The sequence below is a fragment of the Oncorhynchus nerka genome, linkage group LG22 (assembly GCF_034236695.1).
Source record: "Oncorhynchus nerka isolate Pitt River linkage group LG22, Oner_Uvic_2.0, whole genome shotgun sequence".
Classification (NCBI taxonomy): Eukaryota; Metazoa; Chordata; class Actinopteri; order Salmoniformes; family Salmonidae; genus Oncorhynchus; species Oncorhynchus nerka.
The window spans coordinates 19543243-19562086 of record NC_088417.1 but is presented as its reverse complement, the minus strand read 5'-3'; the positions used below and the strand labels follow the sequence as shown (position 1 = coordinate 19562086).

The following is an 18844-nucleotide window of genomic DNA, read 5'->3' as shown; positions in this document are numbered from 1 at the left end:
CGCTCGCCCACACAACGCTATACACCGCTGTCTGACATCTGCCCCGTACAGTTGAAACTCTTATGAAAGAGAAACTAATATTAAATTATCTGGTAACAGCTCTGCCAATTACACGCTCCTTCAAACCTTGAGACATCTGTGGCATTGTGTTGTGTGACAAAATTGCACATTTTAAAGTGGCCATTTATTGTCCCCAGCACCAGGTTCACCTGCGTAAGGATCATGGTGTTTAAAACCTCTTTGAGCTAGGGGGCAGTAATTTCACATCCAGATGAAAAGCGTGCCCAAAGTAAACTGCCTGTTACTCAGGCCCAGAAGCTAGGATATGCATATAATTGGTAGATTTGGATAGAAAACACATTTGAATAGAAACACAAGTTTCTAAAACTGTTAAAATAATGTCTGTGAGTATAACAGAAATGAAATGGCAGGCGAAACCCTGAGGACAAACCACACTCCCTCATCCTACCACTGTATTCAATGGCTGTCACTTTTATTACAAGGCAAAATCGTCCCCGATTGTAGGGCTTCTACTAGATGTCAACAGTCTTTAGAAAGAGTTTCAGGCTGGTTTTTGCAAAAATTAGGTAGAAGTTGTAGTTTTTCTAAGTGGCTCCCATTTGGGCTGTAGTGTTTCCATGCGCATGGATGAGAGCGCGTTCTTTTTGTTTATCTCCGGTAAAGACAATAACGATTCTCCGTCTTAAATTGTATCGTTTATTTACGTATTAGGGTACCTAAGGTTTGATTATAAACGTTGTTTGAGTTGTTTGGATAAGTTTATTAGTAACGTTGGGGATTCATTTTGTATGCATTTTGAAGGAGTGAAACTGGTGGATTATTGAATGAAGCGCGCCAGCTAAACAGAGTTAAGGGATATAAAAAAGGACTTTATCGAACAAAAGGACCATTTGTAATGTAACTGGGACCTTTTGGAGTGCCAACAGAAGAAGATCTTCAAAGGTAAGGCATATATTATATCGCTATTTCTGACTTTCGTGTAGCAAGTGCCTGGTTGAAAAATGATTTGTCATGTGTTTGTATGCGGGGCGCTGTCCTCAGATAATCGCATGGTGAGCTTTCACCGTAAAGCCTTTTTGAAATCGGACTCAGCGGCTGGATTAACAAGAAGTTAAGCTTTATTTTGATCTATTACACATATATTTTAATGAAAGTTAAATATTTATAATACTGTCATTTGAATTTGGCTCTCTGCAATTTCATAGGATGCTGACGAGGTGTGCCGCCGTAACAGGTTTCAGATTCTTGATATGCCACACCTGTCAGGTGGATGGATTATCTTGGCAAAGGAAAAATGCTCACTGACAGGGATGTAAACAAATTTGTGCATTTTTCTTTTTATTTCATCTCGTGAAACATGGGACCAACACTTTACATGTTGCGTTTCTATTTCTGTACAAACAACAAAAATGTTAACTGGGAACAAACCTTGCCACACTGGCATAAAGATCCCAGGAGTAGACAGGAGAGAAAGAGACCGTTAACAGGAGAGAAAGAGACCGTTAACAGGAGAGAAAGGGACCATTAACACAACCTCAATTACATTATCATGTCTGCCAGTTTGTGTGTGTGTGTACACAGTATGTCTGTGTGTGTTGTGATTTGTATGAGCTGCAGCATTTCAGTGACGTCATGGAAACAATCTGAGTGGATTAAACGGTTAAATCACCCATTAATTTATTAACACACACACACACACACACACACACACACACACACACACACACACACACACACACACACACACACACACACACACACACACACACACACACACACACACACACACACACACACACACAATGCTGAAACAGCCCTACCTGATGGCTTGAAGGCGATCTTGCTCTTCTTTCCCTTGACATTGTGTCGTACGAAGATATCTTTGAGCAGGTCTGAGGCGGTAGCCCTCTTATTAGGGTCAGGCTCAAAACAACGCAGGATAAACGACTTGGCCTCCAACGACAACGACTCTGGGATCTCTGGGTGGATCTTAAACATCCCCACCTACACACGCACACACACAAACACTGAGCTGGATGTAAAGTGTAACAGGTGGTCTGATGAATCACGTTCACTTGATGCCTTCACTTCAGGCTTTAGCTGAGCTGGCTAACAAAGTCTTATAACATGCAGGAGACACAGGTTTGAACCAGTCACATAGTCTTGGAGCACATCAAACCAAACACACCTTAAACATAGCAGCCTGAGGCTCTCCCAGCTCGTGGAAGGGGGGTTTCCCAGTAGCCATCTCTATGATGGTGCAGCCCAGAGACCAGATGTCAGCTGGAGCTCCGTAACCCCGAGGACCCTTGTCTATGATCTCTGGAGCCATGTACTGCAGGGTGCCTAGATAGGACACAACACACACACACATTCATAACAACATTCCATGTTGATAACAAATTCATGTGTAGGGAGAGAGAGGGAGAGAGGTGTTGGTCAGAGAGGGAGAGAGAGAAAGAGGGAGAGAGGTGTTGGTCAGAAAGGGAGAGAGAGAAAGAGGGAGAGAGAGAAAGAAAGAGGGAGAGAGGTGTTGGTCAGAAAGGGAGAGAGAGAAAGAGGGAGAGAGAGAAAGAAAGAGGGAGAGAGGTGTTGGTCAGAAAGGGAGAGAGAGAAAGAGGGAGAGAGGTGTTGGTCAGAAAGGGAGAGAAAGAAAGAGGGAGAGAGAGAGAGAAAGAGGGAGAGAGAGAAAGAAAGAGGGAGAGGTGTTGATCAGAAAGGGAGAGAGAGAAAGAGGGAGAAAGCTGTTGGTCAGAAAGGGAGAGAGAGAAAGAGGGAGAGAGAGAGAAAGAAAGAGGGAGAGAGGTGTTGGTCATAAAGGAAGAGAGAGAAAGAGGGAGAGAGGTGTTGGTCAGAGAGGGAGAGAGAGTGGAAAGTAAAGGACAATAATTAGGGATAGATGACGAGAGAGTAATGAAAGAGAAACACACTCATAGTCCTTAATCCCCTCTGGCTAATTAACTAACAATTCTCTCTCTCTCTCTCTCTCTCTCTCTGTGTGTGTGTGTCTAGGACAGATCATCTGTCGCCTGAGAGATTTCATCCACTCCCTGGAGCGACGCATCATGGCAACAACCAAACTAAAACTGGGATGTGTGTGTGTTGTTTGTGCGTGGGCGCATGCATGTGAGATTGAGCGAGTGAGGAGCAGCCAGCTGTCAATGTGTGTATGAGTGTGTTTCTATAGAGGCTGAAAGTGGCTCTTGACATTTCGAGGGTCATTTGACATTTTGAGATCCAGGCAAGACTAGACAGCCGTGGACTGAACGTTGGATGTTGGATACTTTTACTATTACTGATAACTTTTATGATATTTGGAGATTAAAAAGAAACAGTTTATTTGTAAGATATATAAAACAACAGTTGAGAAAATATACCAGGTTGCAGAGGAGTTGCCACAGAAAACAATATTGTGTGTGTGTCATACCAGTGAAGGTCTCGGTGCAGGGGTTGACCCCCGCAAGCCTTTTAGACGTCCCAAAGTCTGATATCTTCAGAACTCCACTGTAGGTATTAACTAATACATTATCCCCCTGAGAGAGACAGTGAGAGAAAGAGACAGCGAGAGAGAGAAAGAGAGAGAGAGAGGCAGGGAGAGAGAGGAACAGAGAGAGCGAGAGATATGTGCAATCATGAGGCATCAAAGCCAAAGGAACTGAATAATATTTAGAAATGCTATAGATGGAAGGAAAGTAGTGTGGAAATCTACCAAAAACCTATTAGGCAAATGTAATCCCTTCTAGACAATCTCCTGGACAAAATGTTTCACTGTAATAGTGAAAACCTAAACAGTATATTTGACCTCTCAGCTTCCCAATCAAATCTAAAAATGTTAAGCAGGGTGCCGTCTTTCGGATGGGACGTTAAACGGGTGTCCTGACTCTCTGAGGTCATTAAAGATCCCATGGCACTGGTGTTAACCCCGGTGTCCTGGTTAAATTCCCAATCTGGCCCTCAAACCATCACGGTCACCTAATAATCCCCAGTTTACAATTGGCTCATTCAGCCCCCTCCTCTCCCCTGTAACTATCCCCCAGGTCGTTGCTGCAAATGAGAACTTGTTCTCAGTCAACTTACCTGGTAAAATAACGAATAAATAAATAAAGCAGACAACCTAAGAAAATTAACAACAATGACAAATGGTTTGATGAAGAATGCAAAAACCTAAAAATACATTGAGAAACCTATCAAACCAAAAACAGAGACCCAGAAAACCTGGGCCTATGCCTTCACTATGATTAATCACTAAAACAATACAGAAATACACTACGGAAAAAGAAGGAACAGCACGTCAGAAATCAGCTCAATGTAATTGAAGAATTCATAGAATCTAACCACTTCTGGGAAAATTGGAAAACTCTAAACAAACAACAACACGAAGAGTTATCCATCCAAAATGGAGATGTATGGGTAAACCACTTCTCCAATCTTTTTGGCTCTGTAACAAAGAACAAACAACAATAACATATACGTGATCAAATACAAATCTTAGAATCAAATATTAAAGACTATGAGAACCCACTGGATTCTCCAATTACATTGAATGAACTACAGGACAAACCCTTCAACCCAAAAAGGCCTGTGGGGTTGATGGTATCCTAAATGAAATTATAAAATATACAGACCACAAATTCCAATTGGTTATACTTAAACTCTTAATATCCTCCTCAGCTCTGGCATATTCCCCAATATTTAGAACCAAGACTGATCACCCCAATAACTACCATGGCATATGCGTCAACAGCAAACTTAGGAAAATCCTCTGCGTTATCATTAACAGCAGACTCGTACATTTCCTCAGCGAAAGCAATGTGCTGAGCAAATGTCAAATTGGCTTTTTACCAAATTACCGTACGACAGACCACGTATTCACCCTGCACACCCTAAATGACAAACAAACAAACCGAAACAAAGGTAAAGTCTTCTCATGCTTTGTTGATTTCAAAAAAGCTTTTGACTCAATTTGGCATGAGGGTCTGCTATACAAATTGATGGAAAGTGGTGTTGGGGAAAAACATACAACATTATAAAATCAATGTACACAAACAACAAGTGCACGGTTAAAATTGACAAAAAAGCACACACATTTCTTTCCACAGGGCTGGGGTTGAGTCAGGGATGCAGCTTAATTTAAGCTCCACCCTCTTCAACATATATATCAACGAATTGGCGAGGGCACTAGAACAGTCTGCAGCAGCCGGCCTCACCCTACTAGAATCTGAAGTCACATATCTACTGTTTGCTGATGATCTGGTGCTTCTGTCCCCAACCAAGGAGGGCCTACAGCAGCACCTAGATCTTCTGCACAGATTCTGTCAGACCTTGGCCCTGACAGTAAATCGCAGTAAGACAAAAATAATGGTGTTCCAAAAAAGTTCCACGAATACAAATTCCATCTAGACACCGTTGCCCTAGAGCACACAAAAAACGATACATACCTCAGCCTAAACATCAGCACCGCAGGTAACTTCCACAAAGCTAGGAACGATCTGAGAGACAAGGCAAGAAGGACCTTCTATGCCATCAAAAGGAACATCAAATTTGACATAAAAATGGCAAACAAATACTTGAAATCAGTTATAGAACCCATTGCCCTTCATGGTTGTGAGGTCTGGGGTACGCTCACCAACCAAAAATTCACAAAATGGGACAAACACCAAATTGAGACTCTGCATGTAGAATTCTGCTAAAATATAATCTGTGTACAATGTAAAACACCAAATAATGCATGCAGAGCAGAATTAGGCCGATAGACGCTAATTATCAAAATCCAGAAAAGAGACGTTAAATTCTACAACCACCTAAAAGGAAGCGATTCCCAAACCTTCCATGACAAAGCCATCACCTACAGTGTAATGAAGCTGGAGAAGAGTCCCCTAAGCAAGTTGGTCCTGGGGTTCTGTTCACAAACAAACTGACCCCACAGAGCCCCACAATTAGACCCAACCAAAACATGAGAAAACAAAATAGATAATTACTTGACACATTGGAAAGAAGTCATAAAAAAACAGAGCCAACTAGAATGCTATTTGGCCTTAGGGCCGTGGTCCCGTGGTAGGAACATCAATCAGCGGAAATGTTCAAGAGCGCCACCTATAGTGGTTGATAAAACTCAAACTTTCATTAAAATGGACATACAATGTACTGAATTAAAGCTACACTCGTTGTGAATCTATCCACCATGTCAGATTTGTAAAATGCTTTTCGGCAAAAGCATGAGAAGCTATTATCTGATAGCATGTATCCCCTAGAATACAGCAACGTCACCTAACGACAGATTTTGCGATAGCCGGGGGCTACTCAAAACGCAGAAATAAAATATAAAACATTCATTACCTTTGACGAGCTTCTTTCTTGGCACTCCTACATGTCCCATAAACATCATTTTGGGTCTTTTTTCGATTAAATTGGTCCATATATAGCCTAGATATCGATCTATGAATACTGTGTGAACAACGGAAAAAAATAGCGTTTTAGAACGTAACGTCATTTTTTAAAATTAAAAAAGTCGACGATAAACTTTCACAAAACACTTCGAAATACTTTTGTAATGCAACTTTAGGTATTAGTACACATTAATAAGCGATAAAATTCATCAGGAGGCGATGTAAATTCTATAGGTGTCCGTCTAGAAAAAATGTCCGGAGAAATCTCAACCAAAACATCCGGTCGGAGACCGGAGGGAATCGGTTCCCTTGTGTCGGTTTGACCAAGAATCAAAGCCGAAGCAAATGACAAGACTCTAGACATCGTGTGGAAGCTGTAGGTACTGCAACCTCGCCCTCATTTAATCCGGTTCACCTATAACAATTCCTGGAAGTCGCGCATGGATATTTTTTTCCATTTTCAGTGATCAGATTTTCCTGCACTTTTCGATGAAACGCACATTCTGTTATAGTCACAGCCATGATTTAACCAGTTTTAGAAACGTCTGAGTGTTTTCTATCCACACATACTAATCATATGCATATACTATATTCCTGGCATGAATAGCAGGGCGCTGAAATGTTGCACGATTTTTAACAAAAAGCTGCGAAAATTCGCAACTTCCCTAACAGGTTTTAAACAGAGAGTACACAGTGGTAGAATACCTGACCACTGTGACTGATCCAAACTTAAAGAAAGCTTTGACTATGTACAGACTCAGTGAGCTTAGCCTTGCTATTGAGAAAGGCCGCCGTAGGCAGACATGGCTCTCAAGAGAAGACAGGCTATGTACACACTGCCCACAAAATGAGGTGGAAACTGAACTGTACTTCCTAACCTCCTGCCAAATATATGACCATATTAGAGGCACGTACTGTACTTTCCTCAGATTACACAGACCCACAAATAATTTGAAAACAAATCCAACTTTGATTAACTCCCATATCTACTGGGTGAAATACCACAGAGTGCAATCACAGCAGAACGATTTGTGACCTGTTGCCACAAGAAAAGAGCAACCAGTGAAGAACAAACACCATTGTAAATACAACCTACAATTAGGTTTATTTATTTTCCCTTTTGTACTTGAACTATTTGCACATCATTATGACATTTGAAATGTCTTTATTCTTTTGGAACTATTATGAGTGTAATATTTTATAGTTTATTATACTTTTTTTAATGATCTATTTCACTTGCTTTGGCAATGTAAACATATGTTACAGGCGGAATACACGTGTCAAAAAATAAATGTAGAAATCTATATTAGTAAATTATTGCACACTTAATTCTTGCGCGCGCCAACGGGCGTCTGCATTGCCAAGGGCTAAAATAGAAGTCAGTTCTATTTGTGACGCAGATCACGCTGCATGTCCTGCCTCCCCCATCTCCTCATTGGTTTATAGAAGCAGATACCCAGGTGTCATCTCCTCATTGGTTATACCCACGTGGGTGACTGAAAGACGAATGAGGTCAGTGGCGGTAATGCACCTAATTTATGAAAGTTGCCAATCGCAATATAAAGTCAAGAGAAGAAAATGCCTGGAAGGCAGAGAGATGACTAGAAACGATTCGGTTGACCGTTTTATGTGTGGATTAATTGGCGGAGTAGAGGACCTTGTGCATTTCAGGTAAATAACAACTGAATGTTTATATCCCAGGTCAAATTAGCTAGCAATAGCAAGCTAGCTAAATAGGACAAATTAGCTAGCAAGTACAAGCTATCTAGCTAAATTGCCATAAATGTTTAATGCTTTTCGACATGTCCCCAAATTAATATAATTGGTTCAGAGTTTGTTTTGATATTTTAACCTGAGTGTCGTGATTGCGTTTGGTGTGGGGGGACAAAATACATTTATGCATGATGGCGCACGCGCGCAGCCGGTTTGGGTTCCATGTAAGGTTACCTTGATGTCACGGTGTACTATCTGGTTCTCGTGGAGATAGCGGAGTCCCTCCAGGATCTGTCGTGTGTAGAAGATGATGGTTGCCTCCTTCAACGGACCCCACTTTGACCGCAGCAACGCTGACAGGCTGCCTGTTATACACACACACTTAGAGAGCAGCATCTCATAAAAACTGCCTGCACATACAGGTTAGGTGACAGACAGACAGACAGACAGACAGACAGACAGACAGACAGACAGACAGACAGACAGACAGACAGACAGACAGACAGACAGACAGACAGACAGACAGACAGACAGACAGACAGACAGACAGACAGACAGACAAACAGACAGACAGACAGACACCTCCAGGGACTTGCTCCATGAAGATCTTGATGTATCCGTCCTCTGAGACTGAGCCCAGGTACTGAACAATGTTCCTGTGCTTCAGGTACTTATGCAGCGCTATCTCCTCATGAAGGGGTTGGGAGTACCTAACACACACAGAGAAGAGGGTTACGTATATGTACACACAGACACACAAACACAGACGCACGCACACACACTAACTAGCTCTCACAGTCTTGCGTCAGAATTAAAACTTCATCCATGTTTCTCAAACGTCAAATTTGGAAGTTGTTGCAAATGTCAAATTACAAAGTGTTTAAGGTTAAGTTTAGCATTAACTCAGAATATTTAAGGTTAGGGTTAATTGTAGGCATTATGTCTGAAATCTTAAGGTTATCTTAAGGTTTGGTATAGCCTTGAAACAAACATTTAAAAAACAACTTTCTAGCACTGGATTCAAACTTACAACCTTTGTAGTCAGAGGCAGATGCTTCCACCCATCTCCTATCCCCGTCCACAACACCCTAGCAAAACCCAAACCAACTTGAAGGTAACAGTGCTGACTGTTGCCTCTAGTGTCCGGTTTCTACGTCATCTCCCGACGTCCTCAGACATGGATGGACGTTGAATACTGACTTGTATCACGATGATCTGGTTGAACATACCCACTGACCTGGCTGAACACACCCACTGACCTGGCTGAACACACCCACTGACCTGGCTGAACACACCCACTGACCTGGCTGAACACACCCACTGACCTGGCTGAACACACCCACTGACCTGGCTGAACACACCCACTGACCTGCTGTCTCTCTCTGGTATCTCTTTAATGGCGATGCGGACCTGGTTGCTCATGTCTCTCCCAGCGTACACCACTCCATAGGTCCCCCGGCCCAGCACCACACGGTCCGCCTTCTCGTTAATGTCATACTCATACTGCAACACACGCGCGAGCACACACACACATGTGCAAAAACACATACAAAAACACACACACACCTATTTATATGCACTCACTCGTACTGAACCATAGAGTGAGAGGTAAGCACAGATCATTGTGGAACACATATTCCACACACACACACACACACACACCCCCACACACACACACACACACACACACACACACACACACACACACACACACACACACACACACACACACACACACACACACACACACACACACACACACACACACACACACACACACATAAATGCCAAATATAACAAACACTGACCTCCAGTGTGTCTCCGTCTCCATCTCCCTCCAGTTCCACTGCATTTCCTGTTCCATCAGAAATCATCTCCTTCACCATGGAACAGAACCTACACACAGACCAGAGAAAGTGTCAATACAACAGACATAGAAACAAGACGTACCTGAGCTGAATGTATGATGTCTGTCAGTGAGAATGGGACTGGGGTGTGATCCTGACCGGCCACACTGGTCTTCAGTAGAGAAGTAGATCTGGAAGTCGTCTGAGTTGTCGTGAACATACAGGAAACAACAGCGCTCATCAAACTTAGAGATACTGAGGAGAGAGGAGTGGGGAGACAGGAAGGGGAGGGTTGTTTTTAAAGCATGCCACATATAAACACTAATGTTAACATGAGCAAGAACATGAAAACCATAAACACACATACCTGATTCCTTTGATGGATGTTGCAGTGAAGTTCCACTCATGGATCCCTTTCTAGACATGGACAGAGAGGTCAGAGGTCGAGGTCGGTTAACACACAGGATAGAGGAGGAGTGTAGAGGAGGATCAGGAGAGGAGGAGAGGGAGAGGGTAGGAGGAGAGGAGTTCTGACCGTTTCAGCAGGGGAGACGTGCCAGATGGAGACGTTCTTCTCCTCCGCCTCGCTGTTGATGGAAACATATGAGGGCTGGTAGACCTTAGTAGGCTCTAGGATCAACACCTACACACACACACAGTGAGAGAAAAGATGTGTGTATGAGTGTGTGTGTGTGTGTGTGTGTGTGTGTGTGTGTGTGTGTGTGCACGTGTGTGTTTGTTTGTGTGTGTGTGTGTGTGTATGAGTGTGTGTGTGTGTGTGTGTGTGTGTGCGTGCGTGCGTGTGTGCGTGTTTGCGTGTGTGTGTGTGCGTGCACGTGTGTGTTTGTGTGTGTGTGTGTGTATGAGTGTGTGTGCGTGCACATGTGTGTTTGTGTGTGTGTGTGTGTGCGTGCACGTGTGTGTTTGTGTACCGGGAAGCGCAGTCCGTTGCTTTTTCCTCTAGTGGCCTCTACGATGATGTCCATCCAGAAGTTGAGCCTCTCTCTCTGGGGAGAGTGTTCTACTGTTGTCTTCTTAAATCTCTGGATCAACTGCAGGTTCTGAACCACAGATCGCAAGTACCTAGGAGAGAGAGAGAGATGTTAATGAATTGAATAAATGGACCTTCTTTTAAAAATATTTTACTATAAAGGGTTCTCCTTTCTCCGCTCCACACCTTGTAGAGAAAGAGAGGTGGAGGGAAGGAGAGGGAGAAAGACAAAGAGGGAGAGAAAGAGAGGTAGAGGGATGAGATGGAGAAAGACAAAGAGGGAGAGAAAGAGAGGTAGAGGGATGAGATGGAGAAAGACAAAGAGGGTAGAGATGAGAGAGAAAGACAGGTAGAGGGATGAGAGGGAGAAAGACAAAGAGGGAGAGAAAGAGAAGTGAAGGGATGGAGAGGGATAAAGAAAGAATGAGAGAAAGAGAGGTAGAGGGATAGAGAGGGAGAAAGACAGAGGGAGAGAAAGAGAGGTAGAGGGATGAGATGGAGAAAGACAAAGAGGGAGAGAAAGAGATGTAGAGGGATGAGAGGGAGAAAGACAAAGACGGAGAGAAAGAGAAGTGAAGGGATAGAGAGGGATAAAGAAAGAGGGAGAGAAGGAGAGGTAGAGGGATGAGAGGGAGAAAGACAAAGAGGGAGAGAAAGAGAAGTGAAGGGATAGAGAGGGATAAAGACAGAGGGAGAGAAGGAGAGGTAGAGGGATAGAGAGGGAGAAAGACAGAGGGAGAGAAAGAGAGGTAGAGGGATGGAGAGGGAGAAAGACAAAGAGGGAGAGAAAGAGAGGTAGAGGGATGGAGAGGGAGAAAGACAGAGGGAGAGAAAGAGATGTAGAGGGATGAGAGGGAGAAAGACACCAAGTCACTTGGCTCTGTCATAACCTCACATGGTCTCTCCTATCATTGCTATGCAGACGACACACAATTAATCTTCTCCTTTCCCCCTTCTGATGATCAGGTGGCGAATCGCATCTCTGCATGTCTGGCAGACATATCAGTGTGGATGACGGATCACCACCTCAAGCTGAACCTCGGCAAGACGGAGCTGCTCTTCCTCCCGGGGAAGGACTGCCCGTTCCATGATCTCGCCATCACGGTTGACAACTCCACTGTGTCCTCCTCCCAGAGCGCTAAGAACCTTGGCGTGATCCTGGACAACACCCTGTCGTTCTCAACTAACATCAAGGCGGTGGCCCGTTCCTGTAGGTTCATGCTCTACAACATCCGCAGAGTACGACCCTGCCTCACACAGGAAGCGGCGCAGGTCCTAATCCAGGCACTTGTCATCTCCCGTCTGGATTACTGCAACTCGCTGTTGGCTGGGCTCCCTGCCTGTGCCATTAAACCCTACAACTCATCCAGAACGCCGCAGCCCGTCTGGTGTTCAACCTTCCCAAGTTCTCTCACGTCACCCCGCTCCTCCACTCTCTCCACTGGCTTCCAGTTGAAGCTCGCATCCGCTACAAGACCATGGTGCTTGCCTACGGAGCTGTGAGGGGAACGGCACCTCAGTACCTCCAGGCTCTGATCAGGCCCTACACCCAAACAAGGGCACTGCGTTCATCCACCTCTGGCCTGCTCGCCTCCCTACCACTGAGGAAGTACAGTTCCCGCCCCAGCCCAGTCAAAACTGTTCGCTGCTCTGGCCCCCAATGGTGGAACAAACTCCCTCACGACGCCAGGACAGCGGAGTCAATCACCACCTTCCGGAGACACCTGAAACCCCACCTCTTTAAGGAATACCTAGGATAGGATAAAGTAATCCTTCTCACCCCCCCCCCTTAAAATATTTAGATGCACTATTGTAAAGTGGCTGCTCCACTGGATGTCATAAGGTGAATGCACCAATTTGTAAGTCGCTCTGGATAAGAGCGTCTGCTAAATGACTTAAATGTAAATGTAAATGTAGGGAGAGAAAGAGAAGTGAAGGGATAGAGAGGGATAAAGACAGAGGGAGAGAAGGAGAGGTAGAGGGATGAGAGGGAGAAAGACAAAGAGGGAGAGAAAGAGAAGTGAAGGGATAGAGAGGGATAAAGACAGAGGGAGAGAAGGAGAGGTAGAGGGATGGAGAGGGAGAAAGACAAAGAGGGAGCGAAAGAGAGGTAGAGGGATGAGAGGGAGAAAGACAAAGAGGGAGAGAAAGAGAGGTAGAGGGATGGAGAGGGAGAAAGACAAAGAGGGAGAGATGGAGAGGGAGAGGGATGGAGAGGGAGAAAGAAAGAATGAGAGAAAGAGAGGTAGAGGGATGGAGAGTGAGAAAGACAAAGAGGGAGAGAATGAGAGGTAGAGGGATAGAGAGGGAGAAAGACAAAGAGGGAGAGAAAGAGAGGTGGAGGGATGGAGAGGGAGAAAGACAAAGAGGGAAAGAAAGAGAGGTGGAGGGATGGAGAGGGAGAAAGACAAAGAGGGAGAGAAAGAGAGGTAGAGGGATGGAGAGGGAGAAAGACAGAGGGAGAGAAGGAGAGGTAGAGGGATAGAGAGGGAGAAAGACAGAGGGAGAGAAAGAGAGGTAGAGGGATGGAGAGGGAGAAAGAAAGAATGAGAGAAAGAGAGGTGGAGGGATGGAGAGGGAGAAAGACAAAGAGGGAGAGAAAGAGAGGTAGAGGGAGGGAGTGTGTGTGTTTACCAGATGGGTGGTTTGAGTTTGAAGAGTTTCTCTGCGGCCTGCGTAGCTTTAGGGATGTCGTTAGCCAACATGCTAACGGTGAAGAACTGACCGACGTCCCAGTAGTTATTCATCTTCTCTAACGAGCCCTTACGACCCAGGAGACTGTTTAACCTTACACCTGGGAGGGGGAGAGAGGTTAGAAGGAGAGAGTTTTTTAAATTGTATATTTCACTTTTATTTCTGATCTATTTCACATGCTTTGGCTATGTAAACATGTTTCCCATGCCATTAAATCCTCTTCAATTGAATTGAGAGAGTGCGTGAGAGATAGAGAGAGAAAGAGAGATGAAGAGAGAGAGTCTAAACAACAGGGAAGTGAGTATTGATCCCTGGAGAATCCCAGTGGTTTAGGGGTTCGGTGCAGGATTTAAGGGTGTACTGTAGAGTTCTTACCTATCTTCCTCAGCTCGATGGAACTCTCAAACTGTTGTCCAGCAACAATGAGCAGAATAGCCAGATTGATACCAGAGTAGAGAGTTGGCTGGAGCTCAAAACCTTTCCTATACCTAGAGAGAGAAAGACAGAGGGGGAGAGGCGGAGGAATTTTATTTGGACCATTTACAGCCTACTTGTCTCCCTTCTTGGAGACAGTGCCTCATGGACCGCCTGTCTGCTCACTTGGGCCCCTGGGCTTCAGTCCTGGTAAACTTGTGGATGCGTTGAGTGTGTTTGTGTGTGTTGAGTGTGTCTGTGTGCGTTGAGTGTGTCTGTGTGCGTTGAGTGTGTCTGTGTGTGTTGAGTGTGTCTGTGTGTGTTGAGTGTGTCTGTGTGTGTTGAGTGTGTCTGTGTGTGTGTTGAGTGTGTCTGTGTGTGTGTTGAGTGTGTCTGTGTGTGTTGAGTGTGTCTGTGTGCATTGAGTGTGTCTGTGTGCGTTGAGTGTGTCTGTGTGCATTGAGTGTGTTGAGTGTGTCTGTGTGTGTTGAGTGTGTCTGTGTGTGTTGAGTGTGTGTGTGTGTGTGTGTGTGTGTGTGTGTGTGTGTGTGTGTGTTGAGTGTGCGTTGAGTGTGTCTGTGTGCGTTGAGTGTGTCTGTGTGTGTTTGTGTGTGTTGAGTGTGTCTGTGTGTGTTGAGTGTGTCTGTGTGTTGAGTGTGTCTGTGTGTGTTGAGTGTGTGTGTGTGTGTGTTGAATGTGCGTTGAGTGTGTCTGTGTGCGTTGAGTGTGTCTGTGTGTGTTGAGTGTGTCTGTGTGTGTTGAGTGTGTCTGTGTGTGTGTGTGTGTGTGTGAGTGTGTGTGTGTGTGTGTGTGTGTGTGTGTGTGTGTCTGTGTGTGTGTGTGTGTTGAGTGTGTCTGTGTTGTTGAGTGTGTCTGTGTGTGTTGAGTGTGTGTGTGTGTGTGTCTGTGTGTGTTGAGTGTGTCTGTGTGTGTTGAGTGTGTCTGTGTGTGTGTGTGTCTGTGTGTGTTGTGTGTGTTGAGTGTGTCTGTGTGTGTTGAGTGTGTCTGTGTGTGTTGAGTGTGTCTGTGTGTGTTGAGTGTGTCTGTGTGTGTTGAGTGTGTCTGTGTGTGTTGAGTGTGTCTGTGTGTGTTGAGTGTGTCTGTGTGTGTTGAGTGTGTCTGTGTGTGTTGAGTGTGTCTGTGTGTGTTGAGTGTGTCTGTGTGTGTTGAGTGTGTCTGTGTGTGTTGAGTGTGTCTGTGTGTATTGAGTGTGTCTGTGTGTGTTGAGTGTGTCTGTGTGTGTTTGTCTCACCATTGGATGGCGTTGTCTCTGTTCTTGGTGTCTTTACAGTCAGAATCGAGAAAGATGTCCTTGTAGATCCGTCCACACAGGCAGAACATGTCTGGAGCCGGGTGGTCACATGACCGTAACACCTGTAACATCACACCTAGAGCCTGCTCTCTGTCCCCCGGGCTGTTCCTCCTATATTAACAAGAGTTCGGTCTCCGGTTAAAAATAAGAAAGGCAGCACACACTGCAGCCCACGAGGACCACCCCTGTTTGCTAATCCAATCTTCAAGGGGAATGGAAAGGTTTTACAAGCTATACAAACAATATATACAAACCCCACATATATGTTCTGGGTGTTTGTCAGATAAACATTCCTACTTTCAACATTTAGATTTTTGAACCCTATGATCATATCATGAATGCTAATTTGGGACTGGGAACCGGCAGTAATATTTCCATGTTAACGAGCAGCTCTCACGTCCCGACATGAAGCTAAAGCTGTATTTGCATTGAACCCTTGATGTCCATTATGTCACATAGCTAAGCCTTGTTAAACTTCAAAGTACACAATGGTCACATTTATTATTGCAGTAGGCTATAGCTACAGAAGGCTATGTCTGCATGGGCCTTTAACTGGCTCTTGCCTGTGGATGGCGGGCTCCATATCTAGTGGGCTTCCACAATAGGTACATCTTTAGACTATCTATCTTCACTGTTCTCCTGCGCAATAACGCACCTCCGCTGGCCTTTCAGCTGTTCCTAAACTCTTGTTGAGTCCCAGGAAAAATGAGTCTAGAACTTGTTGGTCACTTGTTTGTTTTTTACTGTTATCTTATTCCATGACAGAGGCAAACTTGCTCTTGCTTGCTGACTGTAAAATACAGCTAGGCCAAAATGTTTGAAACGAGAGAGAGCGCAATGCTGTGATCACATTTGGTGGAGATGATGAAGACACATTGTTGTACTGACAGGATGTAGCAGACAGGCAGAGATCAGTAGGCCTGCTGTGAAGAACAAGATCCCCAAGAGTTTACAAAATTGTTTAAATGACCTGCAAACCACTTGAGCAACGAGCATTAAAAGGCCATTATAAATCACAACTCCATAATGTTTCTGTCTAGTCAGTGATGTAATAAAAACAAAAGCATGGTGGTTTATAGTTAGAGTTATTTGGCGGTCTAGAACCTAGTGCTTCGGTTCCCCTTTCAGGCTCACCAGCCGTGTGTGTGTGTACGTGTATGCGTTTGAGTTTGTGTGTGTGTACGTGTATGCGTTTGAGTTTGCGTGTGTGTACGTGTATGCGTTTGAGTTTGTGTGTGTACGTGTATGCGTTTGAGTTTGTGTGTACGTGTACGTGTATGCGTTTGAGTTTGTGTGTGTGAAAAAATGACAATAACGATAATAATGACATTAATCATGACACATTCTGGATCAGCTGAACACCATATTACAGACCTACCTATCTACACGGAGGTTCAGACACTGCAAGGTGTGCGTGTGTGTGTGTGTCTGTGCGTGCGCTCGTGTGTGCGTGTGTGTGTGTGTGTGTGTGTGTGTGTGTGTGCGCGCGCGTGTTACCTGTTGAGAGCGAAAGCGTAGTGGAACTGTATCATGGGCTGTGTGGCCAGGTCACAGGTAGGCAGCATCTCCAGAGTCTGGACCAGTTTCACCATGGCATCATAGTCCTGTATGTCTCTGTATGAGAACAGCAGGTTCATGACGATGTCCTGTGTTAGGACCTCTGTGTTGTCGATGCGGAGTTTGATACGAGACAGCTCCTTGGCTAGCTCCTCCCCCTGGTACTTATCACGGGCCTTCCTGATGTCATTCAGCAGAGTGTCCTTAAATGAGGCACTACAGAGAGAGAGGGGAGAAAGAGAAAGCGGGGGGAGAGGGGAGAGTGAGAGAGGGAAAGAGCGGGGAGAGAGGGGGAAGAGAGAGAGAGCGGGAAGAGAGGGAGGGAAGAGAGAGAGAGGGGCGTGGGAAAGAGAAAGAGGGGGAGAGAGAGGTGAGAGAGGGGGTTGGAGAGAGAGCGGGGAGAGCAGGGGAGAGAGAGGGAGGGGGAGAGAGAGAAAGAGGGGGGTGGGAGAGAGAGAGAGAAAGGGGGGTGGGGGAGAGAAAGAAAGAGGGGGGTGGGGGAGAGAAAGAAAGAGGGGGTTGGGAGAGAGAAAGAGGGGGGAGAGACTTGATTTCTGTAATGCTCCCACCTCTCCTACCAGTCAGATGTTGCCCCACCCACCTCTGGCCCATCTCCTGTCCTGCCTCAAGTGCTGCTCCTGTCCTCCCCAGCCCTGAGACTCTTCTACCCCAGACCTGAGACTATTCTACCCCAGCCCTGAGACTCTTCTACCCCAGCCCTGAGACTCTTCTACCCCAGCCCTGAGACTCTTCTGCCCCAGCCCTGAGACTCTTCTGCCCCAGCCCTGAGACTCTTCTACCCCAGCCCCGAGACTCTTCTGCCCCAGCCCTGAAACTTTTCTACCCATTTACATTACATTTACATTTAAGTCATTTAGCAGACGCTCTTATCCAGAGCGACTTACAAATTGGTGCATTCACCTTATGACATCCAGTGGAACAGTAGTGCATCTAAATCTTTTAAGGGGGGGTGAGAGGGATTACTTTATCCTATCCTAGGTATTCCTTAAAGAGGTGGGGTTTCAGGTGTCTCCGGAAGGTGGTGATTGACTCCGCTGTCCTGGCGTCGTGAGGGAGTTTGTTCCACCATTGGGGGGCCAGAGCAGCGAACAGTTTTGACTGGGCTGAGCGGGAACTGTACTTCCTCAGTGGTAGGGAGGCGAGCAGGCCAGAGGTGGATGAACGCAGTGCCCTTGTTTGGGTGTAGGGCCAGATCAGAGCCTGGAGGTACTGAGGTGCCGTTCCCCTCACAGCTCCGTAGGCAAGCACCATGGTCTTGTAGCGGATGCGAGCTTCAACTGGAAGCCAGTGGAGAGAGCGGAGGAGCGGGGTGGCGTGAGAGAACTTGGGAAGGTTGAACACCAGACGGGCTGCGGAGTTCTGGATGAGTTGTAGGGGTTTAATGGCACAGGCAGGGAGCCCAGCCAACAGCGAGTTGCAGTAATCCAGACGGGAGATGACGAGTGCCTGGATTAGGACCTGCGCCGCTTCCTGTGTGAGGCAGGGTCATACTCTGCGGATGTTGTAGAACATGAACCTACAGGAACGGGCCACCGCCTTGATGTTAGTTGAGAACGACAGGGTGTTGTCCAGGATCACGCCAAGGTTCTTAGCGCTCTGGGAGGAGGACACAACGGAGCCGTCAACCGTGATGGCGAGATCATGGAACGGGCAGTCCTTCCCCGGGAGGAAGAGCAGCTCCGTCTTGCCGAGGTTCAGCTTGAGGTGGTGATCCGTCATCCACACTGATATGTCTGCCAGACATGCAGAGATGCGATTCGCCACCTGGTCATCAGAAGGGGGAAAGGAGAAGATTAATTGTGTGTCGTCTGCATAGCAATGATAGGAGAGACCATGTGAGGTTATGACAGAGCCAAGTGACTTGGTGTATAGCGAGAATAGGAGAGGG

At 45.7% G+C, this 18844-nt stretch overlaps 1 protein-coding gene across 1 annotated transcript in view; it reads right to left on the bottom strand.

The window, feature by feature from the left end:
• map3k15 (mitogen-activated protein kinase kinase kinase 15) overlaps window positions 1-18844 on the bottom strand; it is a 153284-nt gene that overhangs the window by 12323 nt on the left and 122117 nt on the right. Inside the window, exons 6-20 of the mRNA XM_065007008.1 lie at window positions 16876-17151; window positions 15319-15489; window positions 14028-14140; window positions 13593-13752; window positions 10900-11050; window positions 10503-10610; window positions 10335-10384; window positions 10127-10222; window positions 9929-10016; window positions 9490-9623; window positions 8703-8830; window positions 8355-8485; window positions 3449-3554; window positions 2210-2367; window positions 1842-2025 (exon numbers count right to left, since the gene is read on the bottom strand). Coding sequence (XP_064863080.1) covers window positions 1842-2025; window positions 2210-2367; window positions 3449-3554; window positions 8355-8485; window positions 8703-8830; window positions 9490-9623; window positions 9929-10016; window positions 10127-10222; window positions 10335-10384; window positions 10503-10610; window positions 10900-11050; window positions 13593-13752; window positions 14028-14140; window positions 15319-15489; window positions 16876-17151 — 2054 coding nt within the window. The remainder of the gene's footprint in view (window positions 1-1841; window positions 2026-2209; window positions 2368-3448; window positions 3555-8354; window positions 8486-8702; window positions 8831-9489; window positions 9624-9928; window positions 10017-10126; window positions 10223-10334; window positions 10385-10502; window positions 10611-10899; window positions 11051-13592; window positions 13753-14027; window positions 14141-15318; window positions 15490-16875; window positions 17152-18844) is intronic.